At 45.3% G+C, this 26,273-nt stretch overlaps 4 protein-coding genes across 21 annotated transcripts in view; 2 read left to right on the top strand and 2 right to left on the bottom strand.

Moving 5' to 3' along the window:
- NT5DC2 (5'-nucleotidase domain containing 2) overlaps positions 1-12,334 on the bottom strand; it is a 31,083-nt gene extending 18,749 nt beyond the window's left edge. Inside the window, exons 1-4 of one of the 4 annotated variants that reach the window (XM_054076551.1) lie at positions 12,001-12,334; positions 3,906-4,090; positions 3,035-3,109; positions 1,074-1,129 (exon numbers count right to left, since the gene is read on the bottom strand). In XM_054076551.1, coding sequence (XP_053932526.1) covers positions 1,074-1,129; positions 3,035-3,109; positions 3,906-4,090; positions 12,001-12,241 — 557 coding nt within the window. In that variant the 5' untranslated portion in view covers positions 12,242-12,334. Of the gene's footprint in view, positions 1-1,073; positions 1,130-3,034; positions 3,110-3,905; positions 4,091-7,441; positions 7,494-8,350; positions 8,397-12,000 lie in introns of those variants that run through there. The other 3 variants (XM_009569354.2, XM_054076553.1, XM_054076552.1) reach the window with 3 other exon arrangements.
- Positions 1-23,945, top strand: part of STAB1 (stabilin 1) — a 95,868-nt gene extending 71,923 nt beyond the window's left edge. Inside the window, exon 67 of one of the 2 annotated variants that reach the window (XM_054076529.1) lies at positions 22,285-23,945. In XM_054076529.1, the coding sequence (XP_053932504.1) occupies positions 22,285-22,340 (56 nt within the window). In that variant the 3' untranslated portion in view covers positions 22,341-23,945. Of the gene's footprint in view, positions 1-2,313; positions 3,028-22,284 lie in introns of those variants that run through there. The other variant, XM_054076528.1, reaches the window with a different exon arrangement.
- On the top strand, positions 12,652-15,070 carry LOC104066699 (small integral membrane protein 4). Its single transcript, XM_009569353.2, has 2 exons — positions 12,652-12,929; positions 14,704-15,070. Exons 1-2 carry the CDS (start codon positions 12,779-12,781, stop codon positions 14,769-14,771), a joined length of 219 nt encoding a protein of 72 aa, XP_009567648.1. The 5' UTR covers positions 12,652-12,778; the 3' UTR covers positions 14,772-15,070.
- The window catches only part of PBRM1 (polybromo 1), a 54,737-nt gene continuing 45,469 nt past the window's right edge, over positions 17,006-26,273 (bottom strand). For 9 of the 14 annotated variants that reach the window (XM_054076538.1, XM_054076536.1, XM_054076540.1 and 6 more), the window contains 4 exons: positions 23,976-24,131; positions 21,589-21,659; positions 20,442-20,658; positions 17,080-20,167 (listed from right to left, as the gene is read on the bottom strand). In XM_054076538.1, the coding sequence (XP_053932513.1) occupies positions 19,995-20,167; positions 20,442-20,658; positions 21,589-21,659; positions 23,976-24,131 (617 nt within the window). In that variant the 3' untranslated portion in view covers positions 17,080-19,994. Of the gene's footprint in view, positions 20,168-20,441; positions 20,659-21,588; positions 21,660-23,975; positions 24,132-26,273 lie in introns of all 14 variants that reach the window. The other 5 variants (XM_054076541.1, XM_054076542.1, XM_054076544.1 and 2 more) reach the window with 2 other exon arrangements.

Here is a 26,273-nt window from a genome sequence, read left to right as displayed (position 1 = left end):
CTTCTCCTTTCCTATTCAGTCATGGTACAGCCTCCCAGAGGTTAAAAGCTGCCTCAATTGTGCTCAAAAGCAAAGGAAAATTTAGGAAATGGGCACTTCAAGAAGGACAAATCCAATCTAATAGGGAAAAGAAATTTAAATGTGTTTTAGCTAGAAATCTCCTTATGAAGCTGAAGTGAACTATGCGGCAGTAGCAACCCCTCCTTTCCCACCCCCTCAAAGCTAGCATTCAAAGAAACTAGTTCTCTCTGATTATGAAACTCCCTTCTTAATATTCTTAGAGTGTTTACTGTAACTGAAGCTTAACAGCAAAAGGGCACAGATCAAGAAAAAAACAACTCTGGCTTCCATGCTCAGCAAACACAACAGATTTACAGGAGCTTTGCTACCGGTATCTATGAGTTAGTACTTCTTACCCATCAACTCCACTCCACTTTGGGTCAAGGTGTTCTCCCAGTCTCATGACTTTTTGGAGAAAAGTTTGCTTTTTTCTGTTTCAGCCACTTATTCCAAAGAATACCCAGCTCTCCTTGGAGAGAAGGAAAAACAGGACAACCTAGGCCTTAAACTGAGCCCAGATTCTGATGCATCGTTATTTTACTGGCATGTCTGTGCTGCTTTAAGGTTTTACTTGCACATCAGATCACTCTCCTCTTAGCTTTGTGCCAAGGCAAAGCACACCATTGGTGGGATACACTCTTGCCTGGAGAAGACGAGTACGTGGTCCACTCCTCCATATGTGCTGTCTAGTTGTGCCGTTTGCTCACAGAAGTTAACCCAGGCATACTCTAACTGCAACTCAGACACTACGCAGAGTACGTGACCAGATGTGTCTTTAACCATTGCAATGAGCTCCAGGTCTTCCCACCCACACTTGGCTTGAAATGCTTGAGAAGAATAACCCACTGCCATTATACGCCAGGTAAGCATTTGAAGCAAGTGCAAACAGGAAAAGCCAGATGAGACTGTGCTCTGCTCAAGAAAACCCCGTATGACGTGAACACAGACTCAGATTTCGTAATCCACCTTTGCATAGCTGGGCATTAAGAAAATGACTTTCAGAACTGACAGACCTATACGCCGTCCCTAGCTGCACATAATGGAAAGCATCGATCTTCATCAGAAGGCTCTGTGATAAGGGATAGATATTTACTGTTAGAATTGGGTAGGTGAAACTTATATTTAAGTTTCAAGTTCTACACAAATGACACTTAGAGAATAAAATTTAATACAAACACCCCACATCCATGTACTTGCAGCTGCACTTACTCTTCAGCCACTTTTACACACTATGACTTTTCATTCACCTCCCTGGCAAAAGACCATCTTTCTATGAGCCAAAATACCACCGTCTGCTCCCCTCCAAAGCCTGTGCACAGGGATGCAATTCACAAATGGAGAGAACAATGTTTCTGTGACTCAAGACAGTCTCGTCTTATCTCCCTCCCAAAAGCACACACATTCCAGAGGAGCTCTGTGTGCACAAGAGATCTATTTCTCATCACACATATCTTAACCAGAACAAAGTGGTCAAGTTTTGGTTCAGAGTGCAGCTGAGCCCAATCATTTTCTATACACAAGAGCTCTCCCCTCCACAACCTCTCCCCCTCCACAATAGACATTTAAGAAAAGATCTTCACAGCCCAGACTGGTAACATCAGAGCTTTCTTTGCATGTTTTGTATCAGGCTCCCCTATTCACACGTCATCCCTCCTCCTCCATACATCATTCCGAAGCCGTTAACACAAGCTCTCAGGGTATGGAAAGCAGCCTCACGCTAAACTGGTATGCTCTGACTCGAATAAGGACACAGCATCAAGCTAATCGTGCTGTTTCTACCACACTGCAAGGTAATCGATTCCACAGAGCACTCACAACCTTCAGGCATCTTCTTTTATCACCATACTGTATCAATCAGTCCAGCTTGTTACACCGTGGGCAGACCTCCCAGTGCTCTGTGAGGAGTGCAGGCGAACGTGCTGGAAGATTTATAGGCACTACCTAGCTTTTCATGTGTTTTGCAAACTCTGGTCCTGAGAAAAGTGAGTTCTCACCTTCACTCACTCAAGGGGCGCTTCGCTTGGCTACGCTAGGTTAGTCACCTCTGTGTTCCTCTGATATATCAGCCAGAGATTTAAACAGAGAAAGAAACTTCAGTTTCTCACAGATCCACTTCTTACTTTGTAAAGCGATAGGCAGGAGTGGTCTGCTGCCAGGCTGCCGCCTCAGTTAGGACAAGAGACAAAAGCAAACTATATAGTTGTTTTTCTTCATTCTCTTTTCTTTTTTTCTTCCCCTGCTGCTGGAGAACAGCACGCACACTCCTGCCTGTACTGCCTGCTTCCCTGAATCTGCTCAAAGCTTAGCACAGGAAAAGCTCCTACAGCGAAGCAACTTTCTCTGCTGCGCTCCCACCCGACGTCCCGGCTGCAGCCACCAGCACGACATCACTGTGCATCAGGGAATCGGTCCAAAGCACTGAAAAGGGTTAAAGCTAATGCTTGCACTTTGCCTGCCTGTGCCTCTAAGAGGCATGCATACCAAGCAGCCTGGATCTTTTTCCAAGCAGTCCTATTGGAGGTGGGAGCTGGGGACAGCTTCCTAAAGCGTTCTCCTGACAAGTCACGTCTATTATTAGAGTAACACATAATGCCTCTGCTCCTGGCAAGTACTTGTAGATGCAGAAATGAAGTTTGTTGTTTAAATTGCCTTTAAGACAGAAAGGATCAGACAAACAAGCTGCGTTTTCTATTAATTAGTTCGTGGAATTAACTGACTTTTAAATTGGCAAGGCTGTTTAGCAGAGGTCTTTGCTGGAATGTCCCATTCTGCTAGAGGCTACGCAAACACAAAGGACATCTCTCCCTTGGAGGGCTTAGAAGCAAAAACAACCCCCGCAATGAAAGCCCAGCCACCCACACTCACCGATACTTTGGTGATCCAAGTTATCACAAGCAACGGCAGAAAGTATTTCCACTAAAAACATAACACAATGCAAGACGATGCCCAGGAGACTGAACTGTGTGCAGCTTACCTTTTGTACATCATAGTGAAGTCCACGTATAGCAAACCCTGGAATGTAGTCATACTTCGCAAGTCCTTCTGGATACTGGAAAGAAAGACAGTGACATCATTAAGACGCATAAGCACTGGGTTATCAATAAAATTATTTCAACTTTTGAGCTGGCTCAGTCCTACCAGTCACATCATCTGTGGCATAAACGGACTGAGGAACAGGAGCATTTCCCTTTGCCCCTTCAACAAAGAAGGAGAACAAATGGAGAACGACATAAAGGATCAGGATCCCCAAAACTAGTTTTTCTCATATAAGGGAGACTACTAAAAGGTAACAGGTTCACTCAGGCAGTGAGGACTTCTAGTAAGCTCCATTCAATGCATATATTTGGAAAAGCAAAGGCACTACAGAGCCCCTCTAAAAAGAAAGACACAAAGAGAAGAAAATGCCCAAACCAGTCATCTATGGCAAACAGGGTGTCCATTATTGGATCTGCTGTACAGCATCACCCATTGACTCGCACATTTCAAGTCCTGTATGGCCCTGGAGTTGGCCCACAGTTCATGTTTCTCCAGAATGAGTACCTCCAGCCAGCAATTCCATAGGCATTATTTCCATAGTTAAGCAAAACAGACCAGACCTTTCTAGATTAGGGTTCCTACTTGATAGTTACAAAACCTCAGGAAGGTTAAGCACGGTAATTTGTCTCAAAGGAAATTAATTCCACATACAGACAAAGCTTTCTGCAATCAAAGATTGTGAAACATCATATTTATCTCAATAAAACAAGTAATTGACACATGTACACAGTGTGGCATTTCACAAGCACGTCTGGGGCATCGCAAAGACAGCGGTAAGCTTAGAGAGGAAATTCTTAATGCATCATTACCTTGAATTGTTCTATTAGGATGTCTCTGGCAGTGTTGAAAATCATGGAGTGCAGTAAATTAGAATACTGGGCTAATGTGTAGTCATAGTCAAAGCCGTAGATCTCAACGTCTCCCAGGCTGATCTCATTGTTAGCGTAGATAGCGGCCGGGTTGAGGAGATTGCAGACTCCTGGTGGAAGGAGATCTAAGAGAAGGGAAAGGGGAGAGGTTAGAGAAAGCGAGAGGATCGCTGAAATGTCAGCTTTTCCTTCTGGACACGGCAGCAGCTGGAAGCAGAGCACAGCAGCAGCAGCAAGGCAGCACAGCGCCGCTGCCATTAACCCACTCAAACAATCCTCCCTGGGAAAAACCAGGCTCAAACCTCCGGCTGCGGCGGGTGATGGTGTTAACCACTTTCAGAGTAAGACCGTCCCTTTGTGTCAGGAAGTCACAAAGCAACGTCTGCGGGTCTCTGGCCTACACGAAGCAAAGCAGAGCAGAGATTTTGAAGTGTCAAATTCCCAGCTCACAGCAGCTGCACTTTCAGTAGGCTCAAAGTGAAAGGTGGCTGCGGTGTATCACCAGAAAAACACGTGCCCCTCGCTTAGAACCTGAGCAAGACAAACAGGTTCGCTCTCCTCTTTGAGAAATCGAGATTACTTCAAATCAGAAATGTTGAGGCTTGGGTTTTGGCGTTGGTTTGTTTCTCATAGAAGCAGTCAGACTTCACAGAGCAATCCTGAAGGAACCATTAGGGCTTTTTAATTATTATCATTAATGGGCAGGATGAAACAAGGTTTTGTACAAACACCGAGAAATGTAAAAAAACCACATGAAGCCACACTTGGAGTACACAACACTGAGAGCAACGAGTTATCTGCTTTCCGCTGATAAACAGCTGTGGAGACAGCTCAGTCCTTGCGTGTGGTTTGTCCCTTCACAACAGGGTCACTCTGCCTGTGGTGAACACCACTTTGCTCCCCAGACCACTGGGAAAATGGGGGGTGAGTGCCCTGGGCCCCCCTTTTCAAGCAGAGAGCTTTAACTGCACCACAGTGGGCGAGAGGGGAGCAGACCCTCGCAGGCTTTCAGCTCCACCAGAGCTGTCCCGTTGCAAGATGAGAAAGAGCAATAAAAATAGTTCTGGTAGAAGGTTGCCTGGTCACATCCACACAGGGGGACAGAAAGGAGGAGGAGACATGTCCTCCCCCCTTAAAGACGGGTAATTTTCTCTCTGAATGATAGGAAAAGTGCAGATGTTTTCCAGATCCTACACAGCATTGGCAGTAGGATTTTTTTTTCCTTCCTACCTCAGCTTTCAGCTTTTAGCAAGAACCCCTGTGCTTGTTCTCTAGTGCTTCCTTGCTATAAAACCAAGTTTTACCTGCATCTAGAACTAAAAAACTATTCTTTGAAAGAGATACCAGCCATTCCCAGTACAGACTTTGTCTGGAATGACTACAGCGAGCACTAACCCAAAGAGGTGACCAATGAAACAGCATTCAGATATATCATAATATTTATTTACAGGGAAGAGACTCATTACAAACCACTCCTCTCTCCTAACTCGCTTTCCTTTGGCCTTCCAATGCAATTCATCAGATCAACTAGAAAGGAATCACTAGAAAAGAAAGTGGTATTTTAAGGCAGGAGGGCTGACTTACTGGCGGCACAGCAGGAACAAGAGCCCTCTTTCAGCAGCTCTGCTGGTGGCAAAGTTCCTGGCAGAGGCTGAAGAGAGCCCACGCAATCAGAGTACTCTCCACTGGGATTTTAGAAGACGGGAAATAGAATCCAGACGATCACAACTTTCATCCTCTCATCTCAAATGCTCTCTGCACCATAAACAAACAGGGCGCCGCTTCCTGCCCTCACCTCCAGATCACTTGTGGGAAGATCTTTTCCTGCGCGCGCACACTGGGATTTGCTGGGTGTTATTTTTCTTCCTCGCAAGGAAAATGACACAACTGGATGTGCAAATATGCAGTGCTTTCCTCTTCTAATGACCAAGGCACCCCCCTTGCTGCTACCACATCCCTACAAGGAGCTCGAGCTCTCCCAGTGCTCACCATTAGACAACAGATTCTAACAACACATTTTGAGAGTCTGAGAGCAGCGCAGACCACCATTGCCTGAACCCCTCCTTTCACAGAAGACACGAGACCCATCTAGATCCAACAGCACACGCCAGGCGTTATGTTTGCAAAAATACATCCAGGAAAAGCTAAGGGAGCAGTACGATTTTGTGACGTGGAAAGGGTAGGCCAAGATTCACATGAAGCGAGTCTTATCTGTGATCAGAAGCATAATCACAGTCTGTGCCACAGGATGATTTATGAAGTATATTTAAACCCACCAGATGAAGTCATAGCCCTCCCTGCCAGCCTCAAACGTACAGAGCCTCTCTGCTCCTGTCTCCTGCCCAGATCATCTCACCCTACTGAGATGATTTGTCACTCAACCAGCACATTCTCTCTTACCTCATAAGGGCTGAAAAAAAGATGCATATACTAGCCAAAACGCTTTATCCCCATCGCCCCCCACACAACGTGCTCCCTAAGCACACTTCCTGGACCCCTCCACACCTCCGTGTTGTGGTTCCTATTCAGCGTCACCAACCCAACCGGCAGCAGCTCGCTGACAGCTTGGTCTTTCCACATCGCCTTAAATTTACAGTAGTTTCAAAGTTGCTGCTCTCCTAGAGAGAAGGAAAAAAGCTCTGGGTGTCAGGCCAGAGACTCACGCCACACGCATGGATTGGTGTAAATGTCCTTTTGTAGCATCCTCCTCAATAGAGTGGTAGGAGTCTGTCTCCTCTTTAAGCTCGGACAGTCTCTCACCAGGTTCAAACTACAGCGAGGAGGGGACAGGAGCTGGGAACACACACAAGAAGAGCCCAAATATTCAAGAGGATTTAAGAAGTTTGGGGTTTTGGTTTTGTTCTGGTTTGTTTTATTTGTGGATGGGTTGGTTTTTTTAAAGAGATAATCACCTGGATGGTTACAAAGTCTGAGCGCTTAAGTCCTGGGCTGCAGGTCTGGGTGCTGCTGGGGATCTTTGCCTGACTCTGCCTGGCAATGGTCAAGTCAAAACAAAGACACGACACCCTCCAGAAGCCCATGAAGATGCCATTTTTCACGAACGATAGCTTTTCCTCTGCCTCTGTCCTCTGCTGGACAGATATGATACATTACAGCAATTGAAAACCAAAATGAAAAGCAGTTTTGGTTATTTAAAAAGAATGATAATCCCAACTCCTCTTTCCATCTGGGTCAAAACTGGAAAGGGAGGCACGGTTAGTCACTGTCTACTCAGCACTTCACCCAGAACGTATGATCTAAGGGAGAACCAGCGTGCACACACATCTGAGGTCAGTAAAAAAACCTGCTCTTGCAATAGCTACAAACCCCTGGAATCTGCACGCTTGCACAATTTGCCCCGCTTTGCAACTCTGGTGGTTTTAAGGGAAGTGTCTGCGTATCCACGGCAGACGATGAAACTCGGCAGCAAAGGCAGACCACAAGAAAGCGTGTTTGATCTCGTGCAATTTTTATACCTGGGTTTAAGTGCAAGGTAAACACAGCCTCGGTCATTACGCCACCAGGAGCCTCCGAACAGCTGCTCGAATCGGAACATCTTCACGGCAGCACAAGTGCCTCTTCCCAGGCTATAGCCCACGCTGTTAGGAAGCAATAACACTCAATCCCGAACGTGACAGCAGAGATGGAAACAAAAGCAGATAATTAACTGCGAGCAACAGTTAGAGACGCCAAGACACCATATGGCCCCTTCGGATGTGAAAAACGCTCCGGTCAGGAGGTGCCAAGCACGTCCCTGTGTTTTTCTGAGCTCCCGGGGGTACCAACGGCATCATGCAGGAAACGCTCTTCTCTCAGCCTCACATCCAGCATGCTGGTGAAGAATAACATAAAAAAAAGGCAACTCACACCCATCTCTCGCACCCTTTGTGCTCCTAGAATTTTTCTGTAAGACCAGCGAGGAAAGAACGACCCCAAAAAGCAGCTGACCACCACCCTCCACGTTTTTCATGAATCAAAAAGCTGCCTTTGCTCACACTGATTTCTAAAGACAATCCGCCAGTTTTCCTCCTTCCCAAGTAAGCCTTTATCCTTTTGAAGTGTTGTTTTGTACCGTTTCCTGCAAAGCACTTCAACCAGCCAAAGCAGATGCCTCTACCAAGAGGGCAAAGAAAGGGAAATATTGCTTAAAGAACATTAAATGACAGAGAAACCACGTTAAAAGTGTGCTGAAAATTGCTTTGGAGCACAGTCTGGAATTTATGCCATTTTGCCTAAATATTTTGGGATTTCTTCCCAATGAAATCTACACAAACCAAAAGCAACGCTAGAAAATACCATTTCATTCCAAAAATGACATTTTTATGTACACGAAGGCACCAGACAAATGCTGCTATAGGAGTTCTTTACAAGAAAATAATGCTTACATTTAGGAAAGCAGAATTGGGAAGTTAACATAACTGGTTGCACTTCCCATTCTGGCTGAGAATTATCATTCCCAGTCCCAGCGCAACCCGTAGATGTCACAACTGGTGAAACGTGCGCAGTCCCCGAGCGATTCGCAGGGCATTTATTATCACAGCACTGGACTCGTTTCCCGGTTTGGCAAAGAACGAGCCCTTAAATCTTTGTGCCTGCTTGCGATTAGTGACACAAGGAGAATCAAAACGTGCTGGATTGCAAACACCACCTCTGCCCCACACCAAACCCACCAACGCGGCCATCAGACGGGGCGGTGCCTTCTCGCGCCCATTTCCAAATGCGATGGGCACATGTTGCTGACTGCGGATCGCGTTGTTTAGATGCAACGGTATCTCTAGATCCACACAAACTAAAAAGAGGGACGATTACCTCTGAGCTACACCCTCGGTGTTATCAATGCCGAACCAAGTTCTTGCTATCTGCAAAGTCGTCTCTGTTCCCAGGAGCTTCACATTTAAGCTCAAGCTTGTCAGGCAGAGGCAAGAAGCTAACAGCTGATTTAAAGGTTCCTTAGGAAAGCTGATTTATTGTGGCCACGTTTACAAGTTTGAAAGATCCAGGAAAACGCACACACATTTGCTTACAGCCAAATCCTCGCTCGCTTGCCAGTTCCATCAAGTCTCAGCATTTGTTTCCTAGAGCGTGCAAGGCTTCAGACATTGATTACTGAGAGAGCACATCGGCCTCCCTTGATGCTTCAGATGCCATCAAACCAGAACAAGTCCTGCTCAACACTACCCCACTGATAAATGCAATTATACTTTTCCTTTTGGCAAAGAAAAAAAAAGCACATAAAGTAGAAGCAGTGTTCTCTAATTCATACAGGTAACGAAATTTGGTCTTAAGAGTCAAAGTTGCAAAAGGCAGGGGGAATAATCAAGGGAACGGCTTCTCTTGAGCCAGCTCTAAGGGGAGATCTGATCTCAGCAGCACCGTTTCTGTAGCTATGTTGTGCTGTCACTTGTATCTCCGAAACTCAAGCCTGGAAGAGCAGAGACATGTTTCTACAAGATGAGAACCTCCACTGCCTGGGCTCTGGCCACCAAACCCGTTCCACTATTGAGCTTTACTGCACAAAAGCTCTCATCCTACACATCCTGCCCCGTCCAATTCGGTCAGCATTTATCACTGGAATCCCCTCTGTGCACAAATGCAACATTGCTCTATAAATCAGGACTTCAGCAAGAGCTGCTTTGAAAACACATCATAAATTCTCCTGGCAGAGTAATAACCGACAATATAGCACAAAGGACTTCACAATGGTGGAGTTTAAGAGAAGGAGGGAGAAGGTGGCACCACAAGAGTCTTCTCAAAGTCAACGCCAATGAGCATTAAGACGTGACAACGTTTTCAAATCCATAACCCAACCACAGACATTCGCTTTTACATCAAAGTTAGAAATCAAGAACAAAGGAACAGGCTGACGCCACACTTTGCACAACTCAGTCCAGTTGTCAAAGCAACAGTTTAAACCAACTTGGACCAACTCTGTTCATGTCTCTTCTTGACAAGCCTGGAATAACAGCACGGTCTAGATATTTTGGGTTGGGGAACTATTTAAACTAACAAGGGCCACCTTCTTCTAACACGGGCCACCTTCTTCACCGTGTCTAATAGTTACCTGAAGGTTTGTAAGGAGTCTGCCCTGTAACTGCTCTACTTTGCCGAACTTCATTTGGCACTTAGTTCTGATCAGCTCCCCAACTCCCCTAATTACTGTCTCTCTTGCACCCCAATAAAGCGTTAACTATGTAAATACAAACTTCACAATCTGTCACACTGTAACACGAGCGTTTTCCCAAGGGGTCACATCACAGCTTATTAGCACACCTGCTTTTATGGTTTCAAGAGCACTACGGAAAAGAAAATACGATTTTTGAGGATAGCAAGGTCCAAACACCACTACAGCTCTTGCAAGTTGGAATTTCTTTAAAGCGATGGGGTTAAAAACACAACTTGGTCTTGGAGCAGGGACTGAGTACGAAACTACCGTCCTGTCAGCACACTGTACTGCCTACAGCGGCTCCGGCAAAGGAGCTCACAGCCTGCAAAAGCTGGAATGCAGAGCACCCCATGGATCAGAGGGAATTCCTTTACATTTGTTCACCGTGAAGGACTTTATTTTATGTCAAATGAAGGATTTTATGTCAAATCTCATCCTCTGAAAGGTGGGGGAGGAAGGAACGACAGAACTTGCCAATCTCAGCACAGTGAGGCGGTTCTTCCAGATGCCTGAGACTGGCTGCCTTCTCCTCCAAAGCCTTAGGTAAACACAAGCTAAGGGAGAGTATTTAACAGCAGGCACAAACTCACACTTCCTAGCTCTCTACCACGCTTACCTTCAGCATTCTGATGACCAAGAGAACAGCAAGAAAAAGTTCCTGCCTTTTTGCCACAAAAGCTTTTCTTTCACATTTTTAGAAGAGTTTAATACAGCGGGGATCTGCCGCTGCCAAAAAGACCACAATCCTGTTTTATACGTGGACAGATTTAGCGAGTGGCATGAGTTTCCTCCTCACTTAAGATGTCAACGTATCTGATGGAGCCAGGCAACATCTTGGTCAGAGGAGCAAATCACGCATGAACACATGAGTTAAAGGTGTTTCACATCACCAGCACAAACTGAGCTCAGGGTGGGGAGACATCCTAGCAGCTGTAGCACCAGCCTTCTCCACGCTCATCCTCGTGCCAATGGCGAGTTATAAGTTGGACCCTGGGCTCCTCACCACTCCAGTCAACATCACTGTCTATTTGTCCCTGTCTAACTACGTTTCTGCATGGAAACCAATGGCTAATTAAAGACAAATGCGACAAGCCCTTCATTAAGCCCACTCGCCACGGCGATACCCACATTAGGGAGGCCAGCGGTGAGGAACCCACCTCCTCTGCACATCCTGAACCACTGAGGGACGCCCGCAGAGGAAAGGACACTGGGAGGGAAGCCCACGGGGATGGATGCTCAGGGGGAAGCCCACGGGGATGGATGGAGGGATGGATGGATGCATGCATGCACACTCAGGAGGAAGTTCACAGGGATGGAGGCATTCAGGGAAGCCCACAGGGATGGATGCTCAGAGGAAAGCCCACAGGGACGGATGCATGCACAAAAGCCCATAGGAATGGATGGAGGGATGGATGCATGGATGCATGCATGGATGCATGCATGCATGCTCACGGGGAAGCTCACAGGGATGGAGGCATTTAGGAAAGCCCACAGGGACGGATTCACGCATGAAAGCCCATAGGGATGGATGGAGGGAGGGATGGATGGATGGATGGATGGATGGATGGATGGATGGATGCTCAGGGGGAAGCCCACAGGGATGGATGCTCGCAGGAAAGCCCATAGGGATGGATGGAGGGATGGATGGATGCTCGGGGGGAAGCCCACAGGGATGGATGCTTGCAGGGAAGCCCAGGATGCAGAGCGGGCGCTCAGGCATTCCAGCAGTCTCAAACCAGCGCAGCAGCGATGCAGGCGGGTGGCGTTCCAGGGAGGAGGCTCCCAGGCTGCCCATCCCTCCCTCCGCACCGGGATGCAAAGAAGGGAGAACAAAAAGGAGGTGAAGATCGCAGGCGAGCGGCGGTCCCTTACCGTAGACCAGCTTTTTCATCTCGTGGTACCTGGCCCACAGGTAGGTCTTGCTGTCGGCGCCCTCGGCGGGCAGGGGCTGGCTGTGCCCGGGGCCGGGCTCGGCGCCGCGCCGCGCTCTGCCGGGGTCCCGGGGTGACCCGGTGTCCCCGGAGCACTGGGTGCCTTTGGGGCGGCAGCCGTGGCGGGAGGCGGCGAGGAGGAGCCGGAGGGCCGCGCCGCCGCCCCTGCTCAGCGCTGCCATCGTGGCGGCGGCCGCGGGAACCGGGAGCGATGCGAGCCGAGCGGCTCCCGCGCCGCCGCGAGCCCGGGGGCGGGGCCGGCGAGGAGGGGCGGGGCCTCGGACAAGGCCCGCCCACACACGCCCCGCCCAATCACGAGACGCCAGCGGCTCCCGCGCTGCCGCAGCCCGGGGGCGGGGCTGGGGAGCAGGGGGCGGGACCTCGGACAAGCCACGCCCCATCACAGACCTGCCTAATCAGGCGGGGCCAGGGGCGGGACTGAGGATGGGGGCGGGGCCATAGAGAACCCCCGACACCGCCCTGCCCAATCAAATCAGGGCAGTGGCTGCCTCTCGCATTGAAGACAGTGGGCGGGGCTGGGACGAGGGGGCGCCCCCATGCGAGGCGCTGATTGGCTGCTCGCCCCGCCGGAAGTAAGGTACCGGAAGTGCCGCCATGACCGCCTGCCAGAGCTGTGACCGGGAGGCGTAGTGGCGCGTCGCCTCTGCCTCTCCCCGGCCTTCCCCCGCCTCGTGGGCCCTTGTCCGCCCCGGACGGCCATGCTAGTGAGCAAGAGGGTGAAGCGCCTCTTGCAGCTAGTGCCGGGGAAGCAGCGCTTCGGCGTTTACCGGTTCCTGCCCTTCTTCTTCGTCCTCGGGGGAGCCATGGAGTGGGTCATGATCAACGTGCGCATCGGACAGGAGACCTTCTGTGAGTGAGGAGGGGCGGCCCCGCAGGACAAAAAGCGATACAAGAAGTAGTTAATGTCACAAAAAGTGGAATATTTTGATGTAAGCCACAGTAGAGTTCAGTTTTCATCCAAAGAACTGTAGTTTCTCAAGGTTGGACGCACCATCCCTCTGATAGCACGGGTTTTATTTTAAAACAGTGTTTTTTCAGACACATTCTTTATGAAATGACAGTGTCTTGTCTTCAGTGTGGTCTGTGCTCAACGGATGTCTTCTGTGATCCCCTCTGTTTGCAGCCTTTCCCCATCTCCAAGGCAAGGTCAGGCAGAGCTGGCGCCAAAGCTCCAAATTGGCAAGAGTTTTGACTGTTGTGAAGTTCATAATAACACTAAAATGAGTCATTGGAAAGTAACAGAATATGCAAAAAATTTCCAGGAAAATTTATCCACATGCATGTGAGTGGGAAATGCATCCTGTCCCAGCTCTTGTCCAGCTGCACACGATGGATGGAGATCGCTCCCTGGTGTTGCCAGGCCTGCTAAAGAATGCTTGTTTTCCAAAACAAGTCTTGGGGAGTTTATTTGCAGGCATTTTTGGTATCAGGAGGGGATGGAGCCATCTGGGAATTTGTGTGTCCTTCAGAAAAGGCTCAGCTCCTCTCTCTGCTATATAGGAATGTTCCCCTTTTCATGGGAAATCTAGTCCAGTCTCCTGAGGAATATACCAGCTGGACATGGTTTCCATAGCTGATGAACTCACTGGTAACAAAGCTGCTGCTCTGCCCACTTCTGAAGCCCTGGATTTCCTGTGGTTTTCAGTTTAATAGAATTACCTGTACAGTAATAAGGCTAGGTTAGAAACTAAAGCATGTTTGTGTAGCAGCCATTATTACCATGCACCAGTACATAAAGGGTGTCTGCCAAGAGGATGAAGACTCTCTTGTTACAAGGAGTCACATGGAAAAGATAAGTGGCATTGGGGATCTGTTGATCCTGAGGAGATTCCAATTGGATTCCAGAAGGAAATTTTTCACCATGAGAACAGTTTAACATTGGGATAACTTCCCCAGGGAAGTGGTGGCTTCCTCTACACTGGACAATTAAAGCTCAGCTTGACAGGGTTCCGGGCCATCTCAGTTAAACTATAGATCACCTAAAAACGCTGGGTCAGATGATCCCTGAGGTCCCTTCCAACTTGACATTCTGTGATATTTCAGCTTGAGCCGTATTTTCTTGTTGCCCCTGCTGCTATGCCTAAATGAAACCATACTGCAGTAACAGTAATTATGCAGTATGGTCTGATTACTGCTCTGTAATCCATGCAAAGTGACCACAATCCAAGACTGATCACTTCTTTTTTTTCTTCTGTTAGTGAGAGGTTTTATTTGGTGATGGATATTTAGGGATGATCAGGGAGACGGGAAGAATGCCAGGAAAGATAAGTAAATTCCTATGTTTTGGGTTTGGTTTCTTTGGAAAAAAGCTAAAATACAGCAGTCCTTAGGCATTTACTTTCTGCCTATAATTTAATTTCCCTTTGGCTTCAGCTAGTTTGGGCATATGTATTTTTAATTACCCTCATGGGAAAGAACTTTAGCCTGGAAGGGAGGGAGAACAGGAGCTGTTTTTAAGTGGTAATAGGGATTTCTGTTGGCATGAAGTTTCAGTTGCCTCTTAGTGTCTGCAAGAGAAAAGTGGATTGAAAAGTTTTATTTAAATAAGAGATGACAGGCTTCCTGCATTTAATACTGTCTTGTGCTTGGAAAACTCTAATATAATAAAATCTTTTTCTGGCAGATGATGTTTACCGTAGGAAACGATCAGAAAGGCTGTACGAGGCACGGATGGAAAAAAGTGAATTTTAGCTGAAAGGCCTCAAGGGAAAGGTCCCGAATGCTTCAGCTGTATATTAACACCAGAGAAACATTACTGCCCACATGGATGGGAGTGGAAAATTTTGTCTGCAAGATGAACTCTAATCCACATGTTTGTGAAATACAGTCTTAGATGGGTTTAGCAATTTATTCTACTTCCATGTACTTTGTATCATTAATATTTTGTATTTAAGCCAAATACAATAGAGACAAGTTCATCGTATGTAGGCCTCTGCCACTTATTTAATGTTTATTTAGTACTTTTAAATAAACTAAACTGAGTAAACGGAGTCTGGCTGCCGCTTTTCTTTGCCAAGACCAGTGAGAAAGAAACATTACCCATGGTGTACATCCTATTTGGGCACAATGGGAACAGTAATTTTTAGTTAGTTTCCTTTGTGCTGATAGAAACCCGACTCTCATCTAATTTGTTTTCTTTCCAATGTGGCATAATTGTAACCAGATAAAAAAAGGACAGACTCGCTGCTCAGTGTTTACTCAGCCCACAGTGTTTGGAAAGTCACCCGTGCCTCCAGGCTCTGCTGCCTGCCCGTGCTGTCGTACCCTTTGTTGGTACCCAGTGAACTGAGGGCTTTGGGGAAAAGAGCGATTGTTCACCTGCTAACAGGCACAAGCACAGAGGAACACGCAGCAGCAGCTCAGCAAACCTCTGCAGGACTCCCCTCTCACCAGAGAAGGAAGGAAAAGAGCGCTCACTGCATATCCTGGACAGCTTTTACTTCCCAACACAGTGACAGTGGCTCTTGAGCGCATGGCAGCACGTCAGTGACCGCGTTAGGGTGAGTGGGGCTGGGGAAGCAGTGAGGACCCTACATTAACAACACTGTGTTACTTCTGATGGTTTGCGTATATGCTGAGAGCCCCACAAAGAAGCCAGTTCTTAAAATCTGCCCCAAAACAACTTCGAGGGAGTTCAAATACTCACACGTGTTCCTTCCCGTGCCAACACCTAACAGCCTTTCCCCACAGAAGGAAGTTTTCTTCAACTGAAGAGCCAGTGATAGTTTTGGTGGTTTCACCTTGCAAGCGGAGAACTGCTGTTGTGTCTTCCAAGGACCCGATCTGCAGGACTAGTGCTTGTGTTTTCAGGAGATAAAAAACTGTCAGAGAATTAAAGATGTGAGCCTATTACTACACATTTTGACTGGACAATGAATTGATTACTTGGGAAAACCCCTCATTTCAGAAGAAGAACCTGGATTTTGACTTTAGTTCCAAAAACCTCACACAGAATCATCTTTTTGCAGTCAGATTGTTCTGCTGCAGTAAATCCTGACTGCAGCAACACAGAAAGAATAAAGCATTAGTGAAAAGCCAGATTTTGAAAACTGTTGAGCTTTAGCTCCCTCTACCTTTTCCTCTCGAGCCTTCTGGAACTCTCTCCTGCTTGTGCTCTGTTTCCATAGAACAATAAGGTCCAAGCATCCTTCATCACTTTGCTCCAAGGCTCTCGTTGTGCTTAGCTTAACCCAAGCCACACCAGTTACTCAGGTTGCTGTTTAATTCAGGGCCTTCTCCTCCATTTCTTTTCACATCTCACCTGCTGCCTCCTTTAACAGATGATGATCTGCATGGCCAGACTTCTGCACTAGATTTATGATCCCTCCTGGCACAGGAAGGACCTGAATACATGTTAATTAAATATAAAGCTATCTGTTCTGATTATTTAAATAGCTCTTTATGTGTCAGAGGCACCCTGAGACTTGAGAGGTTGCTATCACTTAATTTTCCTTGCTGTTTGTGGTATTAAGGAAAACCTCTATCCTGTCTTTTTTATTTTGATGTGTAAAAGTGCTTTTTTCCGTATTACTGTTCTCATTTCCTTATTACACAGCTACATAAAAGTTCTGAACCAGGTTAGTTTCTAGTATGAAATTAAGGCTTGCTGTTTATTTTCAAAGCAATTAATGTGGGGGCATCTGGGACCGACTGAATCTTATTATCTCCACTCAGCTTGTTCCCAATGCACCACATATTTTCCGAGGTTTACTGTTCATGCTCCTTATGGTTTAATTTTCAACCATGTTTTTCAGCATCCCTGTTCTTATCACCCACCAGGCACATCTTGCAATACACGAGACAATCTAAAAAGGATTCTTCACCCACGCACAAGCACGCACGTACCAGAGACTTGATAAAATCTGGATCAGCATCAGCCAGAATTACCTGAAATAAAACCCTAATAAAAGTCTTGATGGGACTGGTTAGTCCAAAACACTTTGCAAACTATTTTTATTCAAATTAAAAAGACTCAGGTAAACAAAGTGATGGTACATACATGTTATAAACCTGGCTTGCAGCTTAACCTTCAGGAGTACAAGATCTAACGAAAAGCCAAGCACGGATTAACCAGGTCCGAAAAAGTACGCTGAAAAAAAAAAGTCACCAACATCAACGCTTTGACTTTTTACACAAACAGTAAATTTTCTCATGGAAGGGAAGGACTGAGGAAGAGAACAAATAATTATTAGCTGTCTCCAAGTGGTTTATGAAAATACCGGTCCTAGATTCATCTATTTTTTGCTCTCACAGAAGCCAACCATTTCCGATTCATACTTTTTATTTTAATATGAAAGTTTTGTTTATGCCAGTACAATGAATGGCAGTGGAAAACAAATGAGGGGTTCTAACACCCACAAAGAGAGAAAGACAGACAGACATGTCTTTTTTTTTTTTTTTCTTTTTTTTTTTTAAAACCAGAGTCAGAAAACAGTTTCTTTTGCTGGTTTGGAATTCTAGACTGTAGCCATCATATCCTAAATTTTACTGCAATCGACTGAAATGCCTCCAATATCCAGAGACACGGGTTTGTAATAAATAAACAAAGCTTAAAATAATTGATCAGGGCCAGCCCAGCAGCTTAGCGGTAGCGCTCTGCACTGCCTTGCGGGAGGACCCAGGGGTCGCTTGCACTTCCAATCTCTTGCTCCTGGGCCGGAAAGAGCAGTGAAAGTTGGGCTTCGGCTGCTCGGGCAGGAGAGAGCCAGTGCTGCAAGTCTGCTCGGCACCGACCTTCAGATAAATTAAACATCTGAGTTATACAGGCTCCAAAGGGAGTCCCATCCAGTCCTCAAAAGAAAATAAATAAAACAATAACTTAATTAAAATCCATCCCAGGTTCTTTGGTGTAATTTTTGTTAATGCTGAGAAGCAGGAGAATCCGGTGGTGCGTTAGTACAATCCGTGATAGTTCCAAATACTCAAAAACTAGGATTTGCTGCCTGATTGGCTTCACCGTCCCATCTTTGTGGCTAAAAACTGCAAAGCCAATGGTAATCTAAATACATTTGAAGATGATACCACATATGTGGGGGTAATCTAAGACTATTCAGTTTCTACTTTATTAAACTGGGTCATTTACAAAGGCCAGTAAAGAATTTCTGTACCGTGGGTGTGCTACCTGTAGAGCTCAAAACTCTGATTTCCCTGTGTTGCTCAGCTCCGTTTTCTTCACATCCACTGCGCGTCTGACCTAAGCTGTCCTTAAGTGCCTGCTTGTAATTACATGGTTTTCTGCACAATGACTGGAGGATTGCAATAGAAGGGAAAGAAATTAGCCAGTAAAATTAAATAACAGTTTCTACTTGCACACGTCACTTCCCTCATCAGTATTAACTACATCAGCAAAACAGAACCCAAGATATCCAGTATTTGAAGAGAAGTATTTAACCTCCTGCCAAGTGCACTCAAATAAAAACGCTCTGTGCTATTAAACATTTCCACATGATGAACATCTCTAGCAGAAAGATGAAAGTATATCAATAAATCACTTCTTTTGGACCGAGTCGCAGTGACTGTGTTCGTGCCAGCACCTTTTCCAAACCAATATTGCTATCCCAGTTACTTAACACAATCTAGAAGTATTAATTCTTTTTCTAAAATTAAGTACGTGAAAGGATTTACCTTTAAACAAACAGCCTTGCAGTCCAAAAGGTTGGTTAGTTATGAGGACACGTAATCTGTAGCAGAAGGCAGTCAAAACCTTGAAATTTGGCAAGAAGAGTCTATGCCTACCTTAGCTAAACAAAGAAAAAAACCCAAACCAAGCCCCAACACCCTCTGAAGGCTGCAACGCAAGCGTTCTAGTTCCCCAAGGTACTCGCTATGCTGTGCTTGCACACACCGCACAGTAGCAGTTTACCCTAATGTGTCAAATTTCTCAACTTTTGCATGGCAAAACTTTCACTGATCAATACAAGTGAATCGATACACTTAAAGAAAGCGTACGAGAATGTCTTACAATGCCCAATCGTTAACAGAATGTGTGTGAATTTACAAACGTCATGTTACTTCACTAATAAATCAACTCAGCTTCCCTTCTCCTCTAACTTACCTTCCAAGACCTGAACTGGTTCGAAGTTCTGCGTGCCTCTCCCACAGGCAGACGGAATGGCTTAGGGATGAAGGTTCCCCTTCCACTGCTCAGTGTCAGAGACATCACAGAACCCCCCAAGCAGGTCACGGGAGATAAAAGCTTCACCTCCTAAGGGCACGCCAGCACGCGTATTCTGTTACTGAATTAGGATCACAATGACCTTGGCTACACAATTAAATAACTGGACAGGATCGGACAACATCAGCAGTCGAAACACCCTTGTCCCATCCGCACCAGCCCTTCCATGATTGTTGTGGCCACTCGGCTGCCTTGGGAGTGACTTGAAATGTCATTTTTTTCCCCTAGTGTCAACTCATATCTTACCTTTAGCTTCTTCTAAGAGATACTCCCTGCTCACATCCAAGTGAGATCTCTGCTGGAAGTGGCTAGCGCACACAAGCACATGTACACACATCCCTCTAAGATGTAAACTATGACTAATTTCACATTCCATTGTACCAATCTGTTAATACTTTGTTTTCTTTTTTCTTCTTTTATATAAAAAACAATGGCATCAGATTCTCAGCAATAAAGTATAAGAAAGATGAATCCTTGACTACACTTAACCAATTATGAAATCGCCTTCCAAACCAAGGAAACATATGCAAAAATCTGTGTATTTGATAAAGTCAACTTAATATAACAAAAAGTGAAATATGCTTATTAAAAGTGTCCTTATATAAAAATGGTCTTGCAATGTACAGTAAAATGCAATACAAATTATTGTTGGTTATCTCTCCCCACCCAGTAACTAAAACAGCTATTGTTCCACAAAACTCCTTTATATACCGGTATCAAAGAAAGAAGCAATTACACAACTAAACATTCTCTATGTTGTATGCCTGGCGGATGTTAAGGGTGTCTCGTAGCATCAAGTCTCGCAGACGCCACAACGCATCGGCCATTGTGGTATGAGCCCCTTTACTTTTCAACCAGTGTGAAGGGAGTCGGCTCTCCTGTTCTTTTGATAAGTGGACATCTCGTCTTCGTGCTGGAAGGTCAAGAAACAGTCCGATTATTTATTTGCTTTAGTATTTAAGCCCGTACAATCAATACTTAGATTGATATAATTCAAATTAGCCTGCTGATAATATAGATATTCCCAGTCTGGTAATTTGTTTTGAACAATGAATAGCATCTGTACGTTTTATTAAGCAAGCATCAGATTTATTTAGCGTTTTCTGTAAAAGCAAAAAATATTATTGGTTACAAAGAAGCGTGTTCTGCCTGGAAACGTCCCACTCTGAGGATATCCAAAGCCTTACCTGCGAGGGTCTGGTCCCACTTGCTGATGCTGTTTGATTCAGCACTAAGCCCCTCGATATATTTCAGATAGGCTTCAGAATGAAGAAGCCTCTGTGTCTTTGGTGGAGGGGAGACGAACATGGGAGTTGTGGGCTGCTGCATAACTGGCTGGCTTGCTGGGCTCTGGCCGGGATACGGAGGGGGCGCCTGCTGTCCCGGCGGGCCGAGGATTCCTATCTGCAACAACACAGCGATGGAGAGATCACATTCAGAGGAACCGCAAGGGAGCTGCTTTGCATCCGCGCATCAGGTCCTCCTTTTTATTTCATGCTTTCTCTAATTTGACCATTAACGTGTGGCCTGTGGAGTGCAGGAGCTCCACTCTAAAACATCTAATCCGAACTGATCCTGATCCTTGGACAACTGGGATGCTTCCACAGAATAAATGCTAATCGCCGCCAGGCAAAAATCACAGGCACACAGAAGAGTTCCCACCACTGTGACTAAGCAGGAGCACTGAGAACTCGGCAGAGATATCCTGTGGTCTGGAACAACTCATTGTTACGATATACACATATACTTTACTTCTGGTTTTCTTTACACCCTCTAGCCAAAAACCACATTTGTCTTTATGAAGCAAAAACTTGGTCAATAAAATTGGAAATGTGCTGCATAATTAATCTGAATTAATCACAGAAAAAGAACATCTCATCATCACTGTTCTCCAAGCTCACAAATTCTAAATTGCAAACGAACATCTACTTGGGCAGTCTGTGAAATACAGAAGCGAACGAAACAGGTTTTACCCACTCATCAGTGGCTGAGAAAGCGAGCAGCCTCCTCTCTGCACCGAAGTGTGCAAAACTTAAATTACCAGCAAATTGAACAGTGGGATGAAATGACTTATCTTAGTTTAGCAGAAGGAAAACAAATTAAAACACTGTCTTGCTTATACTGATGAAGTTATCCTACCAGGCAGGACCTAATTAGTGTAATAACAATGCAACCAAGAAATATAGGCTGAGTGTAAGATATTAATTGGTTCTAAACGCTGGTCTGCTTCTCCCTGGGAAAGGCTACATACATCCCTCTGTATCTTAACTGAGATGTTGTTCGAATACTAATTCAGAACCTTAGAGCCTCAGAATTAATGCAGAAGTGACTCACCTGGTGTCCAAAAGGACTCGCTCCGGGTGCTGGAGTGCCTACCATGGGGGTCACATTTTGGCCTATAACACCTATATTCCAAAATATAAAATAATTAGTCTTATTTCAGAGCAGTGCAACCACCTCTTTGGTCTTCTATAGCAAACATTCATACTTTGATATTATTGCTCCCAGTTAAGCAGATGTATGGCATTCAGATATCCCCCTCTCCCCCAGTAAAGAAAACCAATTTAGGAGCTTCTGAATGAGGCGGGGGAAAAAAAAGCCAACATGACAACTAGCAAACACTGATACAGGGCCTGTTGAACTATTTCAATTAAAGAAATGCAAAGTGAATTATTTTTGGTTTTCAGATTTTTTTCATCTTACTTAGTGATTGCCTGACTAAAGCTTTTCACTGACAGCATGTGTCTTTGGCTTGACAAGATCTTCCTGGAATCCTTTAAGAATGGAAATGCTGATTTGCTTTAGCAACACTGACCATTTCCTGGCACTCAGTTTTATATAAAATACATTCACAGCCAGAGGAAATCCAAGCCATTACACAAATTCGGCGAGATCTCACTAATATCAAATGTCACTTGAAGGTGAAGCATCAACAGTTTTATCTATGAGACCAACAAACATTTGAAATAAACTTTAATAAAATAAAAGCTGTTACTTTTTCTCAAACATATCAAGGCTTTTTCCCACTGCACGGTGCGGCGGACACCACCCGTGTCAGTCTTAGATTGAAACAGTTACAAATCTGAATGAGAACCATGCAGTTCCCATATTTTACATGCAGATGCTTTGGTCTCAACGAGTGAGTTATGCCGCCTGCTGCTTTCTTTCTGTTTATGCTGCTCCTCATATTCATTAATTGGAAAAGCAGCAAATTGACTACACCCCCCTGAGGGTTTAATTTGCATGCAGATTCCTGGATCAGCGATCATAAGACGTGCCGCTGCACTGCACAGACTAAAGCACACGTAGAATGCATCTTCCATTTGATGACAGTCTCCATTTTAAATGTATCTGTACTCCCAGCAAATCAGGAGTTGGGAAAAACAGTGATAATAAAAGTTGTAGAATATGACACGGATTTGTTTTGGGAAGAGGTTTGGCAGAGGGCACCCGCACCCTTCCAGCATCGGAGCACGGTTCGCCCCTAGCCCACCCAGCCCGATTTAGCACCGCTTCACCTGTGGTCCTCCATTCCCAGGCATTATTTTTTCCCTAATCCATATCCTCTCAGCTTTAAACACCATACAAGCAGGCCACTTTTCCAGTGGGAAAAAGAAATGCCTTGCCCTGGATTCACCTCCCAAGTATTTGTGCTGGCTGATGGGTGCTAAATGTCATTGCTTTGGTCAGCCGGAGACAGGCTCAGCGACAGGCAGCTTTTCCTGCTCCCTCTACGTGACGTTACAGTCCATCTCACACACCAGCGAAGCTGCATGCTGCACACCGGATACTGATGGATTTTACAAAACCCCCAGGCAAACAAAAAACACCCCCCAAAACCAATTTACAGACAGGTAACGTCTTATCAGAGCTTCTGATAAACACAGCTGCAAGTGGGGTAGGGAGGCAAACGAGACTGCTTTTGCTCACAGCTTAACTGCTGAATACACGGGATGCACATCTCTTAGAGGGGCACGTGAGCTCTCACACGGAAAAGCTGAAAGAATCAGCAGGCAACAGGAGGAGAGGGCAGATGGATATTTTTCTCCATAATGGGGTTAATGGCATTTACACTGGAAAAATGTTTAGGACTCATGCAGATTCAGCCTCACTTTTCATCAAGTGTGGTAAAAAATAGCAAACGTGTAGTAGACCTGCTCGCAAAAAATCGATTCGGAATTTGGCTACCACAGTAAACGGAGTTTACCTTATCCCCAAATGGTTCCAGTTACTGTTCTATCAACGAGGTTTAATCTGATGGTCAGTGCCCTGATGGCCAGGGGGTCATTTAACTGCAGCCTGACACACATTAACCTACCAAAAAAGAGTTTGATAGGGAAATAGAGTAATACATTTCGTTTATAGGCCCACTTTAGATAAGAAAAGGAGCGGAAGGCTGTTGAAATGATTTAAGGATATAAACAGGTTTGTTTCAGCTTTCAGACCTCTGATAAGGTCGAGCCTAGCTTCCAGTTTTGTTGGCTGGAGCCTGTCCCCTTTCTCCAGTCCCCTTTTGCAGCTGGTTTATTCCACATGCGGCTCTGTCACCATTCCACTTCTACTTCATCCATTCCGCAGCGTGCGCCGCAGCTGAACAAACCCGGGGCCGTTCAGAAACACAAGTTCTGACCAAAATAAGCTGCGGATCGTTTCTGTAACAACTGGTTAAATGACAAACACACGGCAATGAAACAAGGAGCAAATGAGGATGACGTTCTTACCGGGTGGTGGGATGCCGGGGATGCCTGGCATACCTGGTGGCAGTTGGTGGGGTGGGGGCACCCCTGGGTGAAGTGGCTGCATGCTGCCCATGCTAACAATGCCATCCACGGGGCCCTGCAAAGGCGGCAGCGCCGGCGGATAGCCACTTATCATGCCTTGAGGGACACAACAAATGTCAAACATGCATCAATAACATGCGGTATGATCTAGACAGTAAGACATGCACTATCCACAAAACACAACAAAAGAAAGCACTTTTAGTACAGCGACACGATACTACAATTAGTGTCTTGCAAAAATGAGTAAAACTTAAAAATAAAACCAAGTTACAAACGTGACACACCATACTTCTGATGAATTAGTGTTTAGTGTATCTGAATGCTTCTCATGGGGCAATAAATGCTGAATATTCGCATACGTTAACACAAGGAATAAATTCAGCCACGATTAAATGTTACTAAGGCAAGCAATTTTAACGCAGCTCAAAGCTCTGCCATCTGCATCCAGACTGTGACCGCAACGCTAACTACACAAGCTCCACGTGCAGCCCTGCTTCGCGGGCTCCTTCAGGGACCAAACAAATGGAACAAGAATAAAATCCTGTATATTTTTCTGCAGTGCATATGCATAATTAACAGACGAATGCCCTACAATGTTTGCATACTTAAAACTAACGGCAGTGACAGGGGTGACTTTTATTAAACCATCTCCACTATGAACTAAGGATGTAACTCAAGTTTAAAACCTGAGAGCACTGGATGTGCTGAACTGCAGCGACGTACGCTCATGGCAGTGGACCGAAGTCAAAGGACTGACAAGGAGGACCTGCAGGTCCTCACATAATTTCACTAACGGTGTTTTCAAGGTGTTTTTATAGGAAAATCAACGATCCAATGAAGTGTTGCTGCTCACAACTTTAATTTTCTGCATGGGAGGGATGACTATTTAGAGTTTATTCTTGTTTTGCCTCAGGTTTGTTGCTGTCCATGAGGTGAAGCTACACAATATAACTACACTGTGTTTATGAGGTCCTGGAAAGTAATTCGCTCGTCTCTCACCTGTTTTCTAGGCTTTTTAATTTAAATGGATGTGTTATCAGGTAACCAAGGAAAGGCGTTGGAAAGAATGAAAAGATGACAGTGGACAGAAGCAGGTCTAGTGAGGTGAGGTAGGAGATTTAGAAATGCCAAACTGCTGGGGTTTCTACAGTCTGTTTCCAGAACCATCCACTGAGTTTTGCTGCATGCACAGGAACTCATAAAAGTAACTTTCAGATAGTTTCTGGAATTTCTGGAAGAACGCACACCAGCTCTGACTGAAAACTAAGCTGTCGTGAGAGCTCAGGATCAGAACGGATCAAGCAGCTTCAAAATACAAGCTAAACTTCTTCAGGAAGAGTTACACAGGTGAGAAACCCAAAATTCCAAAAGCTTTTCATGAAGCTACCAATGAGAAAATAAAGAACTGATCTCCCTCAAGCCTTCGTTTTCCACAGGATGCCTTCACTGACACTTATTAAAGAGGTGCTTGCTACCTATTTCAAATATCTGGAAAGTCATCTGACCTCACTCTTAACAGTGAAACCTGTATTCGTAATGGAAAAAGCAACCAAAGAAAACCAAGAAAAGCATCCCTAGAATAAAGGGCTTTAACTGTAGCTACTGCCTGGTGCTTCCCATGCACCCCTAACTGCAATCACATTTTCAATGCAACTACACATACTTCTGAAGCTTTAAATTAAACAAAACTAAAACAGAAACCTTCAACAAAACAAATCCATATTGATCAATTATGAAAGCTTACTTCTACGCTTCCAAATAAAACACTCACACAACTGCCTGGCTTCATAAAGCTGTCACCAAACCTCCATGAGAAACCAGTTCTTGTAGCTCATCGCAAGGCAGTAATCGCAGCCACTTTCGTACCTCATGTATGAGTTACCGTTTAGGAAACACGGGCAAACTATTTCCACCTCCCATAGGTGTAATTTGTGATGTCTTTCAAACTACCTGTTCTCCCATTTTTTACTACGAAAACATAAGATTAAATAAACTTTTGTAATGCCTAATTTACAAGAAACAAGAGCGTTGAGCACTGAGAGAAATACACCTCAGAAAGCATCCAGATTTCTTGGACCTGTGGCCCATAAAGAAATTCTCTGAACTTCTGCGATGGAGAATTTCTCTGAACTGGAGAAAAGCAATCACATGGCGGAGGAGGATGTGAAAAAGGTCTCAACAGAATAACATGCTCCTAAGCAAGACCTGTGGAAATCGAAAGATGAAAGGTTGTGTTTC

This window comes from Cuculus canorus, chromosome 11 (genome assembly GCF_017976375.1).
Source record: "Cuculus canorus isolate bCucCan1 chromosome 11, bCucCan1.pri, whole genome shotgun sequence".
NCBI lineage: Eukaryota > Metazoa > Chordata > Aves > Cuculiformes > Cuculidae > Cuculus > Cuculus canorus.
Note: the sequence above shows the minus strand (reverse complement) of the source record. Positions and strands in the feature narration are given on the sequence as shown.